At 54.1% G+C, this 18,458-nt stretch overlaps 1 protein-coding gene across 15 annotated transcripts in view; it reads right to left on the bottom strand.

The window, feature by feature from the left end:
* Positions 1-5,335: 5,335 nt before the first annotated feature.
* CACNA1D (calcium voltage-gated channel subunit alpha1 D) overlaps positions 5,336-18,458 on the bottom strand; it is a 339,546-nt gene continuing 326,423 nt past the window's right edge. For 11 of the 15 annotated variants that reach the window (XM_056129067.1, XM_056129065.1, XM_056129071.1 and 8 more), the window contains 8 exons: positions 15,677-15,793; positions 14,641-15,008; positions 13,812-13,838; positions 12,805-12,954; positions 11,360-11,520; positions 8,890-9,011; positions 6,863-7,183; positions 5,336-5,875 (listed from right to left, as the gene is read on the bottom strand). In XM_056129067.1, coding sequence (XP_055985042.1) covers positions 5,582-5,875; positions 6,863-7,183; positions 8,890-9,011; positions 11,360-11,520; positions 12,805-12,954; positions 13,812-13,838; positions 14,641-15,008; positions 15,677-15,793 — 1,560 coding nt within the window. In that variant the 3' untranslated portion in view covers positions 5,336-5,581. Of the gene's footprint in view, positions 5,876-6,862; positions 7,184-8,889; positions 9,012-11,359; positions 11,521-12,804; positions 12,955-13,811; positions 13,839-14,640; positions 15,009-15,676; positions 15,794-18,458 lie in introns of those variants that run through there. The other 4 variants (XM_056129070.1, XM_056129076.1, XM_056129078.1 and 1 more) reach the window with 2 other exon arrangements.

The following is an 18,458-nucleotide window of genomic DNA, read 5'->3' as shown; positions in this document are numbered from 1 at the left end:
GTTAATCCTGGCTCTGCACTCAGGAATTACCCCTGGAGGTGCTCAGGAGATCACAGGGGATGCCAGGGATCGAACCCAGGTCGGCTGTGTGCAAGGCAAAAGCCCTCCCCGCTGTGCTATTGCTCCAGCCCCACATTAAGGTAAGTTAAGTGAGACTGCAGATACGCTGATGCATATTTGCAAAATATTACCCTCAATACAAACTTCACTATTGCTCTCAGTAAACAACAGCCAAGAAAGCAAAGATTAAAAATTGGGCAAATTAGGGGACCAGAGAGAACACAGTGGGTAAGGCACTTACCTTATATGTGGCAGACCCAGGTTCAATTCCTGGCATCTTATATGGTTCCCTGTACACCACCAGGGGTGATTCCTGAGTGCAGGGCCAGGAGCAGGCCCTGAGATTGCTAAGTGTGTCCCCAAAACAAAACAAGGGAATAGGGACAGGAGAGATAATACATCAGAGGGCACTTTCCTTGCACACAGTCAACCCAGGTTCAATCCCCAGCACCCCCCAAGGTACCCAAACCCCACCAGGAGTGATCCTGGAGTGCAGAGCCAGGAGTTTTCCCTGTGCACTGCTGAATGTGCACCCCTTAAATAGGTAATAATTGGTTTCTAAATAATATATATATATTTAGCATAATCATAATATTGGTTTAATAATATCACTGTCCCTGTCCCTGCCCTCCCATTTTTCATCGATTTGCTCGAGCAGGTCCAGAAACGTCTCCATTGTGACAATTGTTACTGTGTTTGGCATATCGAATACGTCACGAGGAGCTTGCCAGGTTTTGCCGTGCAGGTGAGATACTCTCGGTAGCTTGCCGGGCTCTCTGAGAGGGGTGGGGGAATGAAACTCAGGTCGGCCATGTTGGCCGCTTGCAAGGCAAACGCCCTACCTTGCTGTGCTATCGCTCCAGCCCTTAATAATATCAAGAATTTAACTACCACAAAATAATTGTCTCTGTTCACCATGCATGCTAAAATAAAGGGGGGAAAACCCTACCTGACCATCAAAAGAAACTGGTTATATAAACAATGCACGTGGGTGACCCGGGTTCGATTCCTCCGTCCCTCTTGGAGAGCCCGGCAAGCTACCGAGAATATCCTGCCTGCATGGCAGAGCCTGGCAAGCTCCCCATGGTGTATTCAATGTGCCAAAAACAGTAACAAGTCTCACAATGGAGACGTTACTGGTGCCTGCTCGAGCAAATCAATGAACAACGGGAGGACAGTGCTACAGTGTTGGTGAGTGAACTGACGCATGCAAGGCATGTGCCCAGCTGCTGACTCACCTGTCCGGCCCTTCTGGTTTCATCTTACCTGTTGTCTCTCTTCTCCAGGGGAGGGCCAAGACAGGAAACCAATTTGACTGGCCATGAGGTATGTCCGTGAGGCTCGCCCCCAGCTGTGGCCTGTAGCCGCCATGGAAGGGGTTTGGGACCCACTTTTTCAGGACAACCACAGGAGCAGCCCCACCTCTCTGTGGGTTGAGAAGTGAAGGTCAGGGGTATCACAGACCTCCTGAGCCCCCCAACTCTGCACTCCTCAACCTGAGACGGCTGCTGGGGCCGTGGTGTGAGATAAGCAGGAGGACAGGCTAGAAGTGGCCCCTCTTGTCCAAGCTCCGTCACCTCCAGCCCCTGGCTGGCCAGGGCTCATGCCTCACCACCACATGGCTTGGGCAGCAGTGCCACACATGTGGGTCCAGCTGAGGTCAAAGTGGAAGGCTGTTACTGGAACTCGCACCCGCCCCAGCACACTCTGATTTGAAGGGGTTGCAGCTGGGTTCCCCTGAGCATGGCCTGAGGCCACCATTGGATGGAAAATTCCACTGTTCTGAGGAAGCCTGGACCTCATGGTGCTGCAGTCAGGTGGCCGTGCTGCTCAGAGCACCTGCCAGCACCTGCCTCTGGGGACCCGAGAATGGAGCCGGCAATCCTGACTAGGGAGAACAGAGATGGCAAAAGCTGAGCCCGGCCCAGAGAGTAAGCTCTGAAGATCATGAGCATCTCTGAATACGCCCAGGGAGTAGCCGCTAGGTCGACAGAAGGCCCTTGCCAGTGGAGGCGGGGGAGGAGCAGCAGGACTGCAGGTCAGCCTGTCTGCTGTGAGCCCAGGAAAGGGCAGGCTCCGGGAAGAACTCTGATGCCTAAACAAAGTACCAGCCTTTCTGCCTCCAGTCAGAACATATTTCCATAAAATGCAAATTCCGCTCTAGCTAAACCCGTTTTTTTTTTTTTAATCTTTCAACTGACCAGCTTCACGTTGGACTGAGTCCTAGATCCTTTTTTCTTAAAAGGGAAAAAGCAGGGCTGGAGAGATAGTATAGCAGGTCAGGCTCTTGCATGAGTTTCTCCTGAGTCATCAAGAGTGACTTCTGAGCACAGAGCTGGGAGTAGCCCCTGAGCGCTGTCAGGTGTGGCCCAACACCTCTGCTTTTTCAAAATAGAACCTCAAAAGAAAAAAAAGTAAAGCGCGGTCTCTGTACTTACCCTGTCATGAGAGCCAGGCAGGTGCCACGGTCTCCCCTCTACCCCACAGCTTCCTTGGGACCACCCTCCTCACGCCATGCCCCTGCTGAAAGCCAGGGCTCCGGCCCACTACCTGCCATTCTTGCTTACCTCCCAAAGGAAGAAGACATGTCACTGCAGAGAAATAAAAACTTACAGCACGAGAAAGCAGAGCCGGAGTCTTGTTTCTGAGGTAGGACAGAGCTGGGAGAGAGCTTGAGCCGTAGACCATGTGACTGGTCAATGGAGGACTCTGAGTTCTCCCCCTGGCACCACATGGTCCCCTGAGCACCGCTGCTGAGACCCTGAGCAGCCAAGTATTGAGCCATCAGACCCGCACCACTGAATGCCTACCCCCATCCCCCAACAATGCTGCCTGTAGCCCTTAATGAAAAAAATAAAAACCACGTGAATATGTGTAAGAAACACACAAGCATGAAATACATTGGTTTCATAAGCACAGGGTCAGCAAGGTGTGGGTTCAAAGAGGAAGGAAAACCCCGTCCCCAAAGCACCTCCAGGGCCCTCACGGTACCCACCACCCCACACCCCAGCCAGCCAAGCTGCTTCTGAAATCTCAGGCCAAAACTGGGTAGCGCCTCTTGGCCACAGATTGTCCAGCTGTCAGGTGGGAGTCAGCGACGAAGAATAAACAGGTTCTTGATACTGGGTGGTTTAACTGGCACTACCATTTCCACTCTGTGACATTAACACAGATGCAAGACTGAAGAAGCTAGATGTCTTATTCCTGGAGATACAACACAAGAACCTCTGGGCGATGGGGGAAACCAAAAAGGAGAAACATTATATCTGAAAACTTCCCGAAAACAAAACCAAACCAAACATGGGCGTCAACTTTAAGTTGTTCTTAACGAAAGGAAAACGTTTAATGTTGGATGGAGGGTTGACCCAGGCTTAACGCAGACAGATGTGGGGAGTGGCGTGGCCTGTGCCGATTTGCACGTGCTGGTGGGAAAAGGTCCGCTGCGAGCTCAGGCCTGTCACCAGGCTGGTCCTCGCAGAGACAGAGTCTGTGGAGGAGATGCCAGTAACTTAGCCCTTAGGAGGAACGAGACTCCGCTGGAGGCTGTTGCCGCAGCTTTGAGGAGCCGCAGGAGAGAGACTCTGAGGGGAGAACTTGAGCCACGGCCCCTGTTGAAGCTCTCGGGGCAGACAATGAGGCCGAATACAAGATTATTACACAACTTATTCTGAAGAACATTTTGCATTTTAATTAAAAAAAAGTTATGTCAGGAAATAGTCATTTACAAACCTTGATGTGTTTTTGCTTGGATCTGGAATAAGAATGTTTTAAGAAGAGGTCTGTAAGGTCTTCATAACAAAGTGGTATTATTTACAAAAACAAAAACCCAGAACCTCCCAAACAACAGCAACAACAACAACAACAAAATCAGGAACAGGTTGTCTATGTAATATTAAAAAATTGTGAACCCCAAATTGCTACCTGTTATTATTCTTTTTTTTTTTTTTTGAACAGCAGGGAATCCCCGCCATGGTAACTTGACAAAGTTGGCATAATTCTGTGAACAGAAAAGGAAGCCTGGATGGTATGAGTGATCCCAAAGTGGGTTTTCATCTGGAAGTACAATCGGTGTGAGTGCATTCCAATGAAAACGTCAGCCCTCATTCAGTTGCATATAAAAGCCCTCAAAGAGATTACACAGTACAGCAATGTTTTTGTAAAAAAAGGCAACAATATGATTTGTACAGCCCCCAACATTCGAGTCCTGTAGGTTCTCCCTTTGCTCGCTCTGTCCCCAGTCCCCAGCACTCCTTACTTCAGAAAAGCTGCATCACTGGCCCCAGGGGACAAGGGTCCAGGTACTTTGTTCATCTACGCGATGATTACTCTGCTGAGATGCAACAATGTCCGATGGGGACAACTAAGAAAATCAAAGCAATGACTCTGGTCAGAAGAACCAGCCTGACCACCGACTGCCGTGAACGGACCAGAGGGTTAGTCAGAGTGAAATAAGGGGTAGGCGCAACCAAGGAGAGGATCTGGGGGTCCCAGCATCAACCCAGAGAGCCCCAGCCCCGAAGGAAATACAGCAAACAATCATCTAGTGTATCTTGTTAAAGTGACCCAACATATTTTAGAAAAATATCTGTCGTATTTGAACTCAGAATTTGACCCCCAAAAGGTTTCTGGTTTTTTTTTTGTTTTGTTTTTGTTTTTTCACAGAATGAATGAGAATGGGCTCTATTGGTTCTACTTCTGTATAGCCCCCGTAAAAATATGAATGATTTCTACATTTCAGTGGGGGGGGATCTACAATTATTTAGGACCCATGGATATTGCTGCAGTTCAAATACGGTACAATAATTACAAAATATAGACCATCTCTTTACAAATACAAATGAGAGTATATTACAAGTCCTGTACAGGAAAGCTGTAGTTTAAAACAAATTAGCGTTCTCTGAGTTGACCTGGTTGCGAGTGAGTGATGATTCCAGTTCACACAGCGGCCCTCAGCCTGCCAGGGGCCGCGGGCACCATCATCGCCTGCCCGCACACCCTGTGATCAGGTCCTGCCCCTCTCAGGACGACAGCTGGTAGGTAGGTTCTGATGGACACACTGCATTGCACACGCGTTAAACAGGAACCAGGAAGCAGTGTGCTGGGGGATCAGGAGGGCGGGGGGGTGTTGAAAATGGATATGCTGGGCCCAGTGAATGTCTGATATGCTAGACTGATGGCTGAGGTAATGACACAGGTATGGCAATCGTCATCACCTTGACCCTTCCCCGCTGTACCTGCGCGCTGGGGGGCCGGATGCGGCCCCCCTACCCCCCGCTGCACTCTGGGGGAGCAGGTGAGGCTTGTCCGATGACCTTGCTGGTCCCCTCCTGGTGGGCGGACCCACGGCTCTGCGCTTCTGGGGCCACATGCGCGGATGCTCCCTACCAGGTTTATGGCTTCCTCGAGGCACGGCGGCCCTTGCACAAAAGTCTGAGCGAGAACAGGGTCCACGCCAGTGCCTGAACTTCCCTAATTACGAGGCACTTGTTCCCTGGCCATCTACTGTTTCCAGGCCTCAGGGCTACAGGGTGGTGATACAGATCATCTCGTCCGCCAGATCCTCCTCCTCTCTGACGGCCTCCGGCTCCTCGTCACTGTAGCCAGGCCCGAAGTCCTGCAGCTCATAGTCCTGCCGGCGGGAGAGGGGGCCCACGTCCCCATTGGCCCGGCTGTGCACGGTCCCATTCAGCAGGTTGCTGGCTGCACTCTCCATCTCATCGATGGTTAAATCACAGGCATCGGCGATTTCGTACTTGGTCGCCGACACGAATTTTGGGTCCCTGGCATACCGTCCCAAGCCTTCAGATATCAGGACCTGTCCAGGACAGAGGAAGGAATGCCATGAGGGCCTCAGCTGGCCTTGCACAGGGAGGAGGATGGGAAGGGTCCCACCAGCATTGGCCGCACCAGACACTGTGGGGGAGCTCAGCCACTCATGCCTGCCAGCCCCCTCCTGCTAGTACAAAATCTCAGTGTGACTGTATATGACTTTGGCTTGGAAAATACCAAAGCTCAAAACTTACATTAGAAGGAAATGCTCTGCGCCAAAGCATTTCAGTGACAGATCCTGTGGTATAGCTGACACATAGGGGCTGGGGGTTTGTGACTCTGTGGGGCAGTGCATGCCTTGAGAGTGCATGAGACCTGGGTTCAATGCCCAGCACCGCAAAATATCAATCACCCAAATTAAAAACATGGGCTGGAGAGGGAGCGCAAAGGGGCTGGTTGGAGCACAGCCTCTCTGGGTTTGATCTTGAGCACCACAGGGTCTCTTGAGGGTACAACCCAGAAACAAAACCCAAAAGAGTAGGATGTGGCTAATTTAGAAGACTCTGTTTCATATATTTGTGCCTATGTTCAGTTTCACAGCAGAGCCTAGCAAGCTACCCGTGGCGTATTCGATATGCCTAAAAACAGTAACAATAATGGATCTCATTCTCCTGACCCTGAAAGAACATCCAATATGGCAGCGTTGGGAAAGACGAGGAAGGAGAGGCTGCTAAAATCTCTGGGCTGGGACGAATGGAGACATTACTGGTGCCCACTCGAGTAAATCGATGAACAGTGATACAGTGATACAGTGATGCTCAGTTTCAATAAGTAACACCTTAAAGCATTATCTCTGGGGCTCAGAAGCAGGTGGGGTCTGGACACAAAGCAAGTGACCTAACTCCAGAGCCTGCCCCCTGAGGAACGCCCCTGATTCCTACTGTGTAGGGCTTTCCCTGGGGCCACCTCTGGGTGCACACAACACCTCCCCGCCCCCCCCCCCCCCCCCCCCGCCACAGTGAGTCATACTCACGGCCTCCACCAAGCTGTCTGCACTCCTCTGCTTGTCGCTGTTTTTGTTCCGGAAGCTGCTAGGGACGGTCAGGCTGGCTGGTGTGAAAGTCCGATAGGAGATGCCTGGCTCATCGGTGTACCACGAGCTGCGGTGCAGTGAGGGCAGGCTGCCATTGACCTGGTCCAGGGCTTCCAGCCGCTCCACCTGGATCAGCGGCGTGTAGCATGGTGTCCAGTCCCGGTAGGGAGGGGTGGCAGGAGGGGTGGCCCACGATCGGGTCGAGTGGCTTGGGGAGTACTTCTGGGCTTTACTTGTATCCAGACCGGCCACGGCCATGATCTGAGAAGAGAGGAAGGAGAAGTCGGGAGCAGCCGTTGGCACAGGTCCTCCCGCCCACCTTCAGAGGACCCAGTGTCTGCACGGCCTGACTCGGACACCACTCATGGCTGCAATGAAGGGAACTGGCAAAGTGGGGCTTTTTCTGGGTCCCCCAATCCAGCTTTCACTTCCTGGCTGATTCCAAGGCAGACTCAGTGGCTCAGCGCGAGGACGAGCAATCAGGAAAGATGTGCTGGAGGGTGCACCTGCCACCAGTTCATGGGGTTCAGGATGGAGGTAAATTCAGGGCAGGTTGATGAGCCCCAGCACTAGGGGAAAGGCAGGGGATGAAGGGCGGGAGGCAGCTGCTTCCTAATGCAGCAACTCAGCACATACTGGCCTTTGCTGGGAAGGGGGATCTACTTCACCCCAATTTGCAGCACGACAGCTCTGAGGCTCCCATAGGGACCGACACAGTCTTCCAGACCTCCCATAGCAGCCTGTCATGGCACTTTTTATGCCAGCTGGCTAACGGCCTTTGTCAACCTGCACCTTCCCGGGGTTTGTCCTGCCATGGGAAAGGCAGGCTGAAGTGAAAAATGAATTTTTTCTTTGCTTTTTGGGTCTCACCCAGCGTTGCACAGGGGTCACTCCTGGCTCTACACTCAGGAATTACTCCTGGCGGTGCTCGGGGACCATATGGGATGCTGGGAATTGAACTTGGGTCAGCTGCGTGCAAGGCAAATGTCCTACCCGCCACACTATCGCTCCAGCCCCCCAAAACGAATTTAAAGACCAAAGGCAAAGACGTACACAGGTGGTAAAGAAGAGAGAATCTTTTTGTTTTTGTTTCTGGGCCACACCCAGAAAAAAGTTCAGGGGCTTCCTCCTGGTTCTGTGCTCAGGGATCACCCCACATGCAAGGCGAGTGCGCCAGTCACACCCTGATCTCACTGGGCAAAGCCTGCTCCGTTGGTCTCTTTCCTCCAAGTCATGGGGTCTGGAGATCACCCACTCATGTTTTTAGGGTACACCTCTACAGAGAGCTCCTTCAGGTCTCGAAGAAGCTCAAGGAGAGGGCTGACTGGGGGTGGAGAGATAGCACAACGGGTAGGCATTTGCCTTGCACGTGTGGCCACCTGGATTCAATTCCCAGCATCCCATATGGTCCCCTGAGCACCGCCAGGTGTAATTCCTGAGTGCAGAGCCAGGGTAACCCCTGAGCATTGCCGGGTATGACCCAAAAAGCAATAAATAAATAAATAAATAAAAAGGACAGTGCTGAGAGTTTGTAGTCGCTTGGTGAGGGCCGGGGGCACGGCTCAATGGTACAGCTCATGCCTTGCATGTGTGAGTACCTGGGTACAACCCCCGGAACCAGGTTGTGGTGGGGTGGGGGGTGGGGAGACTATCCAGTGGCCTCTGGGTGTAGGCTGAGGATTCCACCAGCTCTGACTGGGGGATACAGAGAGGTGGGGAGCAGAGATGGTGCCCAGGTATGGGAATTGGCATCCCAGGGAGCAAAGCACCCAGTGGCTCAAGGGTACTCACGAGCTCGGGCACATCACTTCCCCATCTTCAAATCTGCTCTTGGGTCAAAGGAGATTTAGAGCATGTTTACCTGGCCGGGTGGTTCTGGGGGTGAACTTGGGGGTATGAGAAGGATGTTCCTTTCCATGCCCCAGTGCCGGTGGCTGTGGTGAGTGTGCTCCAGGGTGGCGGCTCACCTGCTGTTGCATGAGGTGCAGAGGCAGGGCGGTGCGGTGTGGGAAGGCGGGGGACGGTGGGGCCTCCTCCTGGCTGCTTTGCCGGCGCAGACACTCGAAGTTGAAGGAGGATCTGCGGTGGGCTGGGAAGCAGAGCACGAGAGGCTGTGACGCGGGGATGTCTCTGCAGAGACTCCGGGGCTGGGGGCCTCCCCACTCCACACCCTTGGTGGGGATGCAGCCAAATCCAAGGCTGAGGCTGCGAGGTCTGGGAAGCCTGGGAGGGGGGGAAGGAAGTGGCACCCCCAGCAGGGAGGCCTTGGGGAGGAGCAGGTTGAGGTCTCGGGCATGGAAGGTCTGTTGTTGGGGGAGGATCCCGTGGCGGACAGACAGAGGGGGACAGTGGGGACCAGACCTGGCCTTCAGCCCTGTGGGATGGAGCACTTCAGACCAACCCACAGGATGACAATTCCGTTCTGGAACTTCACACTTGCTGATGCTGCCCTTGCCTCCCGACACCTCGAGGGATGTCCCCTGGGCTCCTGCATCTGCCCTCGTGTTCCTGCATCTGCCACCTGACCCCGGTCCTGTCAAGCATCCAGCTATGGAGCTCTTTCTCCTGAGGACCAAGACCCAGCTCTGCCTAGAGCTGCAGACAAACACAAGCTCCTGTCACTCCTGATACTGGACAGTCTTGCCAATGAAACCCAGGAGAGAGGCCAGCGCTGAGCCATGACACCAGACACAAAGCTTGTGGTCCTGAGGGGTGCCAGGTCTGGGAGAAGAGCCTCAATTCTGGCCCCCAAGCTCAGACTGAGGCCCACCCATTGCTCACGCTGCTACAGGAGTGCCCGGTAGTTGGCAAGGGTATACCCAGGCCCCTCTGAGCCTGGCACCCCACCGCACAGCCAAGGCTTGTGTTCTGGCCAAGCTCCATACTGTGCTGCCTTGTAGAACTTTGGGGATGAATGTGGTGAAGCCTTCTCGGTCTCCTGGGCCGGCACATGCAGTACAGACTCCAGGCTCTGTGAGGGCCAAGTCCTGGGCTGACCAGTGCTGGAATGAGAGTGGGGTGGGGTGGACAGGGCACACGGCCAGTGTGGGCGGACAGGCCGTAGGAGGCCCAGGGGTGACTGGCTGTGCGGCCTGTGTGGGACTGTCTCCACTGCCTGCCTCCACACACTGTGCAAGTCTGGGTTGGCTACTGATCTCAGGAGCCTCGGGCACCTGTGGCCAGAGGGTAGTCAGAGGCTTGGTACCCGGAGAGGAAAGAACCTTCCACCCTCTCTTTTGGAGGGTCTGAGCAGGACCTCTGTGTGCCCATCCTCACATGGGCTCTGCAGGGACCCCCCCCCACCCCTGAGGGCACTGGCTGAAGGCTGCAACCCCAGATTTGTAGAGGGGCAACAAAGCAAAGAGGTCACTTTGATTTCCTTCACAGGGACAGAGGAAGCCCCTCTTACCCACCCAAGTTCCTGCCTGCATTGAATGGGCATGAACACGCCACCAACTAGCAGTCTGGGGCAGGGCCCCTGACCTTCTCGTCTGGCCTCCCAGGCCTTACAGAGCAGGTGCCAGGTCTGAGCAACTAGGTACAAACCACAGAGGAGGCGTCTGACTAGCTGAGGGGCTCAGAGCCAGGGAGTCCTGGGTATTGTTGGGTTTGGGTGAAAGTCCTCCTCAAAACCATGCTTCATTCCTCAGAAGCACCAGAAATTATTCTCTAACCTCTGCCCCAGTGTCTGCATGACCCAAAGCAAACTGCCCACCCAGAGCCGGCAAGGCCCTCACTGCATGGTGGCCCCAGTTCTTCCTTGGAGGTGGCTCAGACCTTCTGCAAGTGCCGACCATACCAACACAAGGAAGTTGGGGTACAGGAGTGGGGCAGCAGCCCCTGCCCTCCCCAGTAGGATGGCACTGCCTTGGGACTCGGGGTTCCCACCTGGCCTGTGAGAGGGAGCGCTGGCAGGGCCAAGGCAAGGATGAGAGAGAGAAAGAAAAGGGACAAGAGTGGGAAGAAGAACTGAGGAAGTATGGGGAGCGGCCATGGGGCCAGGGGGTGGGGGACAATGGGGGTAGATGCCAAGACTCCTCAGAGGGCCCTCAGAAGCTGGGGGCTTTGTAAAATGGGCCAGGATCAAGTCTAGCCCCTACCTCTGCTCTCTGGGGTTCAGACTGCCTGTAGAGCAGCGCTGAGGGCATGGCATACCTATTACTGATGCCCCCTGATGCTGCCAGCTTGCAGGCAAAAGGACCATCTATGCACAAGGCCCCAGATCCGCTGTGACCCATCGAGCTGTACAAAAACCTCACATGGAGTCCAAACCATGTAAACGCGGCTTGAGCGTCATCGCACGGGAATAAGAAGGCCAGGAGAGCTGATGGGGCCTCCAGCCAGGGGTGGAATCTGGGGGACCCCGGCATGGCGGGACTCCACCTGTCACATTCCCCTGGAGCCAGGGTTCCAGAAAATAAAAGAAGGTGGCCTCACATGTCGGTGTGGGAGGTAGCAGGCGTCTCCTGGGTGATCTCCGGGAATCATAGCAAAGGGGCGAGTCGTCCTCCAGGAATCCTTGGGGGTGGTGGTAGCCTCGCGGTCGCTCAAAGTCCAGGTTGCCGCCTGGGTATCTGTTGTAGTAGCCGTAGCTTTGCCTGGCAGCCAAAGATGCCGAGAGGGAGAGTAAGGGCCCGTGCGATCCTGGTTAGCAAACCCTCTCCCTGTTCCTTGGCTCATGCATGCTGTTGACATCACACCCTGACCCCCCATTTGTGTGTATAGCAAGACCAGCTGAAGACAAGGCAGTCCTCGGCTTCCTAGAAGCTTCTAGATGGAGGGCAAAGGCGTTTCAGGAGGACTCAGGGATGAGTCGTGTGATGAATGGGGGGGGGGGGGGTGGGGTTGCTGATTGCCTTTCGGGGGCAGGCTTAGCTCTGTCTCAGCCGCAGTTAGCTCCGTGCCAATCTGTCACCACTAACTTCTCCACTGAATCCCCCTGACTGCCCGCTCTCTGCCAGCTCTGGGATGGGCACTGGGGACACAGATGGAGAGGAAATGAAGGGAATAGAGATGGTTCCTGCTGGATGAGAGAAACATTCAAACCAGCCAGAGGAAGGAGCAGCAAGTTCCGGGCAGGCCCTTGGAGGGAGGGTGAAATTGGGCTTCAGAGAGGGACACCTCTGATGGGTGGGTCCATGAGGGGACACAAATAAGGGCCTTGGAGATGGAAACACAGAAAACCAGGTAGGCACAAAAAGAGGTTGATGGAAGGACATGGGGAGTGGAGAGGAATAGTGTCCAGCCACAGAGGGCTGGAATTTGAGACAGAAGCCACCAACAGCCCAGATGTCCAGCCGTGACCTGCAGAACCATCGGCCCTTCACGGGACCATCTGCTCCAGGAAACACGCAGCTCACAAAGGGAGGTTGGCTGAACCCTGATGGCCTCAGCCCCAGTCTGCTTTCCCGCTCTGTATCCAGAAGCTGGGGACCCCTTCCATCTTCAGGACAGATGTCTGGAGTGCCACCTCTGCTCAGTGAGACTTGTTGTCTCATCTTCAGAGGGGACCCCTGGAAGGAGCAGGGAGTGGGAGTGTACATAAAGACATCCCTGGCCCGAAGCTGTAGGTTGGCCACAGTGTAACCAGAATCTCCAGAGTGCTCAGGGGCCTGTCCTCGGAAGACAGGACAGAGATGGCTGGAAAGGGGTTGGCCTGCTTGACACAGGCCCGCTCTTGTTTTCATGACAAGATCCCCGTGCCCCTGGAGAACTAGGTGAGGAGGTCTGAAGGCAGAGCTTCCTCTCTGGCCAGCTTCCTCTGCTGCCACCTTCTCCTCTGGCTTGGCATCGGCGCACCTGCCTTGCTTCCCTGGGGACCTGCAGCCTGAAGCCATCAGGGCATGGGTCAGAAAACGGCCAGGCCTCAGAGAGCCCCTCACCTGCTCCCTGCCGGAGAGCTGTCATCTTCGTAGTACTCATCGCTGCTGAAGTACTCCTGGTCCCCGGAGCAGCGGGCATCCCGGAAGTAACTGTGGAGCTCCGGGTCTTCACGGCAAATGGTTGGGAACTGCTCATCTCCTGAGTCGGACCTGCAGTGGGAGAACCTCTGAGTGGCTGGGCAGGTGGTGGCTCACCCCACAATCACGGCTCACGGCCTGCAGCTCTGCCCCAGCCGCTGCAGCTACTCCCAGAGCATCTACCTCAGAAGGGTCCAGACCGTGAGGATGCAGGCAGTAGTGCTCTGTGTGCGTGTATGTGTGTGTGTGTGTGTGTGTGTGTGTGTGTGATGTATGTTCAGAGGATGCTTCTCTCAGTACTCTACACAAAGCCGGTGCCAAACTACTCTGAAGCTTTGGAACCAAAGGAAGGAATATGATTTGGGAGCAGATCTAAAACGCATGGGGGTGCTGCAGTGATAGGCAGATCTAGGAAGAAGCTTTGGGTCTCCCAAGACAGTTTATTTGATGCATCAAAGACTCACATCAGAGACTGGCACAAGGAGCCTCCCTACCCCATCCCCCGCCGCCTCCCCACTGCTTCTGACTCAGCGGGGGTGATGGGAGTTTTGAATACAGGTACCAGGAGAGACTCCTGGACATGTCCACCAGATTTACAAAGACTGCCTGGCCACCCCAGGTCTGTTCATCATGAGCCCTTGACACCCCCATTGCTCTGGCTCCAGTCCTCAAGAAATCCAGCCAGGCTCTGCCATCTGTCTGCAGAGACAGGCTTGTGTGTTATCCCAGTTCCTCCTCTGCTGTGCCCTCCTCCAGCTCAAGTAGCTCCTGTGTCACTGGATCGAGTTGAACGGGGAGGTTGACCGCCCTGTCTCCCAAAGCGTGGCTGGGCACCCACAAACATGCACCAAATACACTGCATTTCTCTGATGGGTTTCAGAGGGACCAGCGGGAACCTTCGAGCATGGTGACAGACAGGGAGCACATACCTAATGTACGTTTCGTAATAGCGGGTTCTGTCCAGGAAAGGCACAAAGGGAGGAGAGAAGAGTTAAATAGGCTCAACAATGTCTTAAGTGCAGTAACAGGCCACTTCCGAGAGCAGGGATTAGCCAACGAGTGGTGCCCTCCTGGCCAAACATAGCCTGCCACCTTCTGCTGATGGCCCATCAGAAAAAGTTTTTCTTTTTATAATTTTTTTAGAGAACTGAAAAGAAAAATGAAAAGAAGCAAAACTTCCCGTGTATATCAAAGAGGTTCACATGCCCACATCCATCAGAAAGCGGGACTGGGAGACACAGATGTTCTCTATCATACTTTTTGTTTGTTTTATTTGGGGGTCACACCTGGCAATGCTCAGGACAGTACTCAGGAGACCATATGGGATGCTGAGGATTCAGCCAAGTGCAAGGCAAACACCCTACCTGCTGTACTATCATTCCGGCCCCAGTTCTGTGTTATCTTGACTGCCTTCACTGCCTCACAGGATAGAGTTGCAGCAGTGGAGACAGTACAGAGCTCTGAGCCTGAGACAGTCACTTCCTGGCTCTTTCTAGTCTGCCAAACCTGTAACTTGGGAGGGTCAAGGGCACATTGATGCTATTCCAGAAAGGGATGTTCCCTAGCACAGGGCATAAAACGGTACCCAAAGAGGCCATGACCTCTCCAGGTTTTGATTATTAGGCCTACGGAGATGCCTAAGGAGATTCTCCTGTAGGTGCCAGGGTAACAGACACAGATATCTGTAGCTCCCCCCGCCCCACCTTCGCCAGGGCACACACTACAGTCCTCAGCACACACACATGCTTTCAAGGTTACCTTTTAATACTGGACCTTCTCTGAGGCTCACGGTCATGCTTGTGGGAAGAATGATGCCCATTTTCAGATACATGCTCAAGGTTCCCAAGGCTGGGCCGCTTTCCAGGGGCAGCTTTGGACATATTGGCATTATTGAGATTGGCATTGGTTGAGCTGGGAACTTGCTTTCCTATGGAATTATGGTTATGATGGCTATGACACACCGAATTTCCTGCTGGAGGAAACAGCGGTTTCTCAGTATCACTTGCAGGTGGAACTGAAGGCCTTTGGACATGCAGGGGACGGTGGGTGGTATTGGTCTGCTGAAGGGAATCTCTCCTATCACTATTAACATGATTGACATGGTTTCCAAGCAGGGCACCATTTCTCTGCAAAATAATGGGAGACAACACCAGGTAATTTAACAAGGTATTTGATGCAGGCTAGCTATGTTAGGTAATTTTTTTTTTCTACACGAAAAACAAATTCTAGATACACTCTGCAGGCTCCCTGTAAAACACTCTGAGTGTCTCAGTGATGGGGAGGTGGGGTGGGTACTGAGTGTGTGTCCCCCTGGCAACGAGGAAGGTCGCTGGCTCCAGAGCCAGGAACCAGCTCTTGGCTCTCACTCTAGAGTGCTCGTCTAGTTGCTCTAAGTTGAAATGATGACCCAGTAGGTTGGTTGGCAGCCCAAGCCACTGAGGATGGCAGAAGGGATGCTCTCTGTTTTGGGGGGCCCAAGAGGAGAGTGTAGGCTGGCTAGAGATCTGGGCAGGCAGCTGCTAGTAGGACCCAGGTTGGTCATCCACACCGACCAGTGGCTATGGTCGAGTTTGTCCGAAGCTGCCGTGCTGGGGCTGAGGGGCAAGCTCAAGGCAAGAGCAGGCCTGATCCCCGAACATGTGCTGGTGAGGAGGGAGTGGCTGCGGGGGTCTTGATGCCCCTCTAGACCCTGGAGCTGTGCTATCTCCTCTGCACTCAGGTACGGCTCCTCGACCGCCCCCACTGCCTGCTGATCTCCCAGCGGTCGATGTGTAGCTAGGTGTGGAATAATTACTTTGAACACATCTTCTTCCTCCTCTCCTTTTGTTTCCTCAGGCTCATCATCTTGCAAATCGCATGAGATAGCCCGTCGGATTTCAGGCCCAATGTCGTGAAGCGTCCTGAGTCCCGCCTAGATCAAGGAAAATGGCAAAACAGATTAGACAAGCCGGGCACGGCGGCGCTGGGCCTGGAGCCTGCTGATTCTGCCATGAGATGGGGAGAGGTGTCCGAGAGCAAGGGTGGGGTCTGAGCCGGTTCTGAAGGGAGTTCCAGGGGCGCCTCAGCCCCAAAGGCTCCTTGGTGGGGATGCCTGAGGTCTGCCCCCAGCCCACCCTGCGGGGAACAGGGCCCGGTTTCTAGGCTGGGCCAAGGCATACATCTTAGTGACTGAAGGAAGACAGGTCAAGTGCCACGGCCAGAGCTGGGGATGAGGCGGAGTGCATCTGGGGACTGTCCTACCAGACGGTGGGGGACACACAGGCAGGGGCAGGCACCAGAAGGCAGCCAGGTCATGCGGCTGCCCAAGCCACTGGCTACACTCAAAGCCAAGGGGGTGAGTGAGTGACATCATACACCTCAAACAGCAGCACACGCAGGATGTGACGGAATGGGTGGACTCGCACACAGACCTGCCGCTGTGCAGGGCCAGCCTCTCTGGACCCCCGTGCCACCGTGGGCTGTGGCCCCGTGCTCAGTCCGCGTCCCCTCAGGAAAGAAACACACACACACACACACACACACACACACACACACACACACACACCAGCTGCTGGAGGCAGCTTGGGGTCCTGGCCGAGCATCTCCCTAGCCCCAAGACGAATCCAATTGACTCTCCTCCAGGGGCTCCCTTGGGACAGCCTGGGAGAAAGATCCTGTGGTTTCTGACTTCATCAGGGCAGCACTGGAAGTGCTGAGAGACAGCACTGAGGAATGTCAGCTCTGAAGAGAGGGTGACTGCCATGTCCTCAGAGAGAAGGGACATGGCCTTTATCTTTTTCCACTCAAGGCTTTGCATCTGAAAGAGGCATTTCTCTTACTCTAAAGAGGCATGCCTCTTACTCTAAAGCTCCCTATCCCCGGTTGAGGGTAGGGTGGAGGGTGGGAGGGCGGTGGCACCTCCCCACTTGCTGGCAGTCTATCTGCAGGTTGGCAGCTGTCTGAAGACTTGGCAGAGGTCTTAGCCCTGGGCTGGGCAGGACTCCATGAACAACTGATATGCATCCATCTGGGTGGTCTGCAGGAGAGAGCTGGGCCAAGCAGGAGAGAGGGCCTGGGTGGGGGGGAGGGTGAATCACTACCCCATCCTTCCTCCACAGCCTCTGCAGTGGGTGGACACAGAACACAGTGTAAGAACCATGCTTGAGGCCACCCTGACATTTGCACGGAAGGAAAAGGATGGTGGGATCCATGCCCCACTGGCCTGGCATCACCCAGAAGTAGCCATCTGATAACCCCATGGGGAGGATATGAGTTCTTGCCATCAAGTCACAAGGGAGCTCCCCAATGGGTACTCGTGAACCAAGCTCATCCCTAAAAGCACCCAGGCCAAGAGGGAACTGGGGGCGGGGAGGGGGGGTGGCCTGCCAGGCTGGGTGTAAGGGGAGGGAGGGGAAAACAGCAGGTCTTTGTTCTCATGAATTGTGTGGGTGGGGAGGGCAAGGGGACTGAGGCCTGCCCCTGCAGAACAAGCGCCAAAGCTCCAGGCTAGCCATGCTGTGCTCTGTGTGCCCTAGGGCAGAGCCCATGACATCTGTGGTATAGTCAGAGAAGAAGGTCCTTGGCTTGCCTGCCCCTGTGCTCACACAGGTACACACACACACACACACACACACACACACACATACACACGCACACATGTACACCCCCTCTCTCTGCAGCCCCACAACCAGCGCCTCGGGGGTCGTCACGAGGCCTGGAGGCTGATCCACTTGCCATTCTCATGGCAACGGCAGGGAGGTGCCTCCAAAGTGAAGTGAGGAAAAGCTCTTCCCCTGCAGAGCTGCAGGCAAGCGCAGGCAAGTGCAGGCCAGCAGCACGAAAGGGCCTGCGTTCATTCAGGCAGCGAGCTCTAGGGAGGGAAGAGAGCTGAGTGAGGGTGGGGGGCGGTGTGTTGTCTGATGATGGCTCCCTGGGAAGAAAAGCCATTGACATAGCCAAGGTTCCCAACAAGGGACCGCGTTTGAGACACCTGCTACTGTTTCCATGCTACAAACCTGGGGGAACAATGTACTACGTCAACACCCCTTAGTAAACTCTGTCCATGAACCCACAGACAGGGAAGTTGGCACCAGCAAGGAAGAATCCTGAATTTAAGGAACAACACAGAACTCTGTGTACTGCCATTCAACTGAGTGCACTAGGTCTGATTAGAAGAAATAGAAAACTATTTATTTGGATAATTTTTAACATCATCCTCTGTTGACGGGTTGACATTTCACTGAAATACACATAAGACATAATTGCATAATAAAAACAAGAACCGTCTCAAGCATGTCTTCAATGATACACAAGATCAGGAGAGTGCAGTGAACAGACACGGGACAGAGAATTTGTTGGCAACATAAATCATGGAGAAGGTCGAGACGTGGGCCGGGAAAGCCACTTTCAAAGGCAAAGAATGACAACGTATTTATTAAAGAGACATCGAAGGAGGAGAGAAAGCATCGCTCTTCCCAGACACAGAAGCAGAGGTTTAGAAATCATGATTATAATTTGTTTCCTCCCAGCAGAGAGAAAGCATATCTTCTCAGAGTCAGGGACTGATATTACTCTTCCATATGGGGTCCGGGAAAGAC

Source organism: Sorex fumeus, unplaced genomic scaffold (genome assembly GCF_029834395.1).
Source record: "Sorex fumeus unplaced genomic scaffold, SorFum_2.1 ptg000072l, whole genome shotgun sequence".
Classification (NCBI taxonomy): Eukaryota; Metazoa; Chordata; class Mammalia; order Eulipotyphla; family Soricidae; genus Sorex; species Sorex fumeus.
The sequence above is the reverse complement of the archived record's forward strand: the minus strand, read 5'-3'. Positions and strand labels throughout refer to the sequence as shown.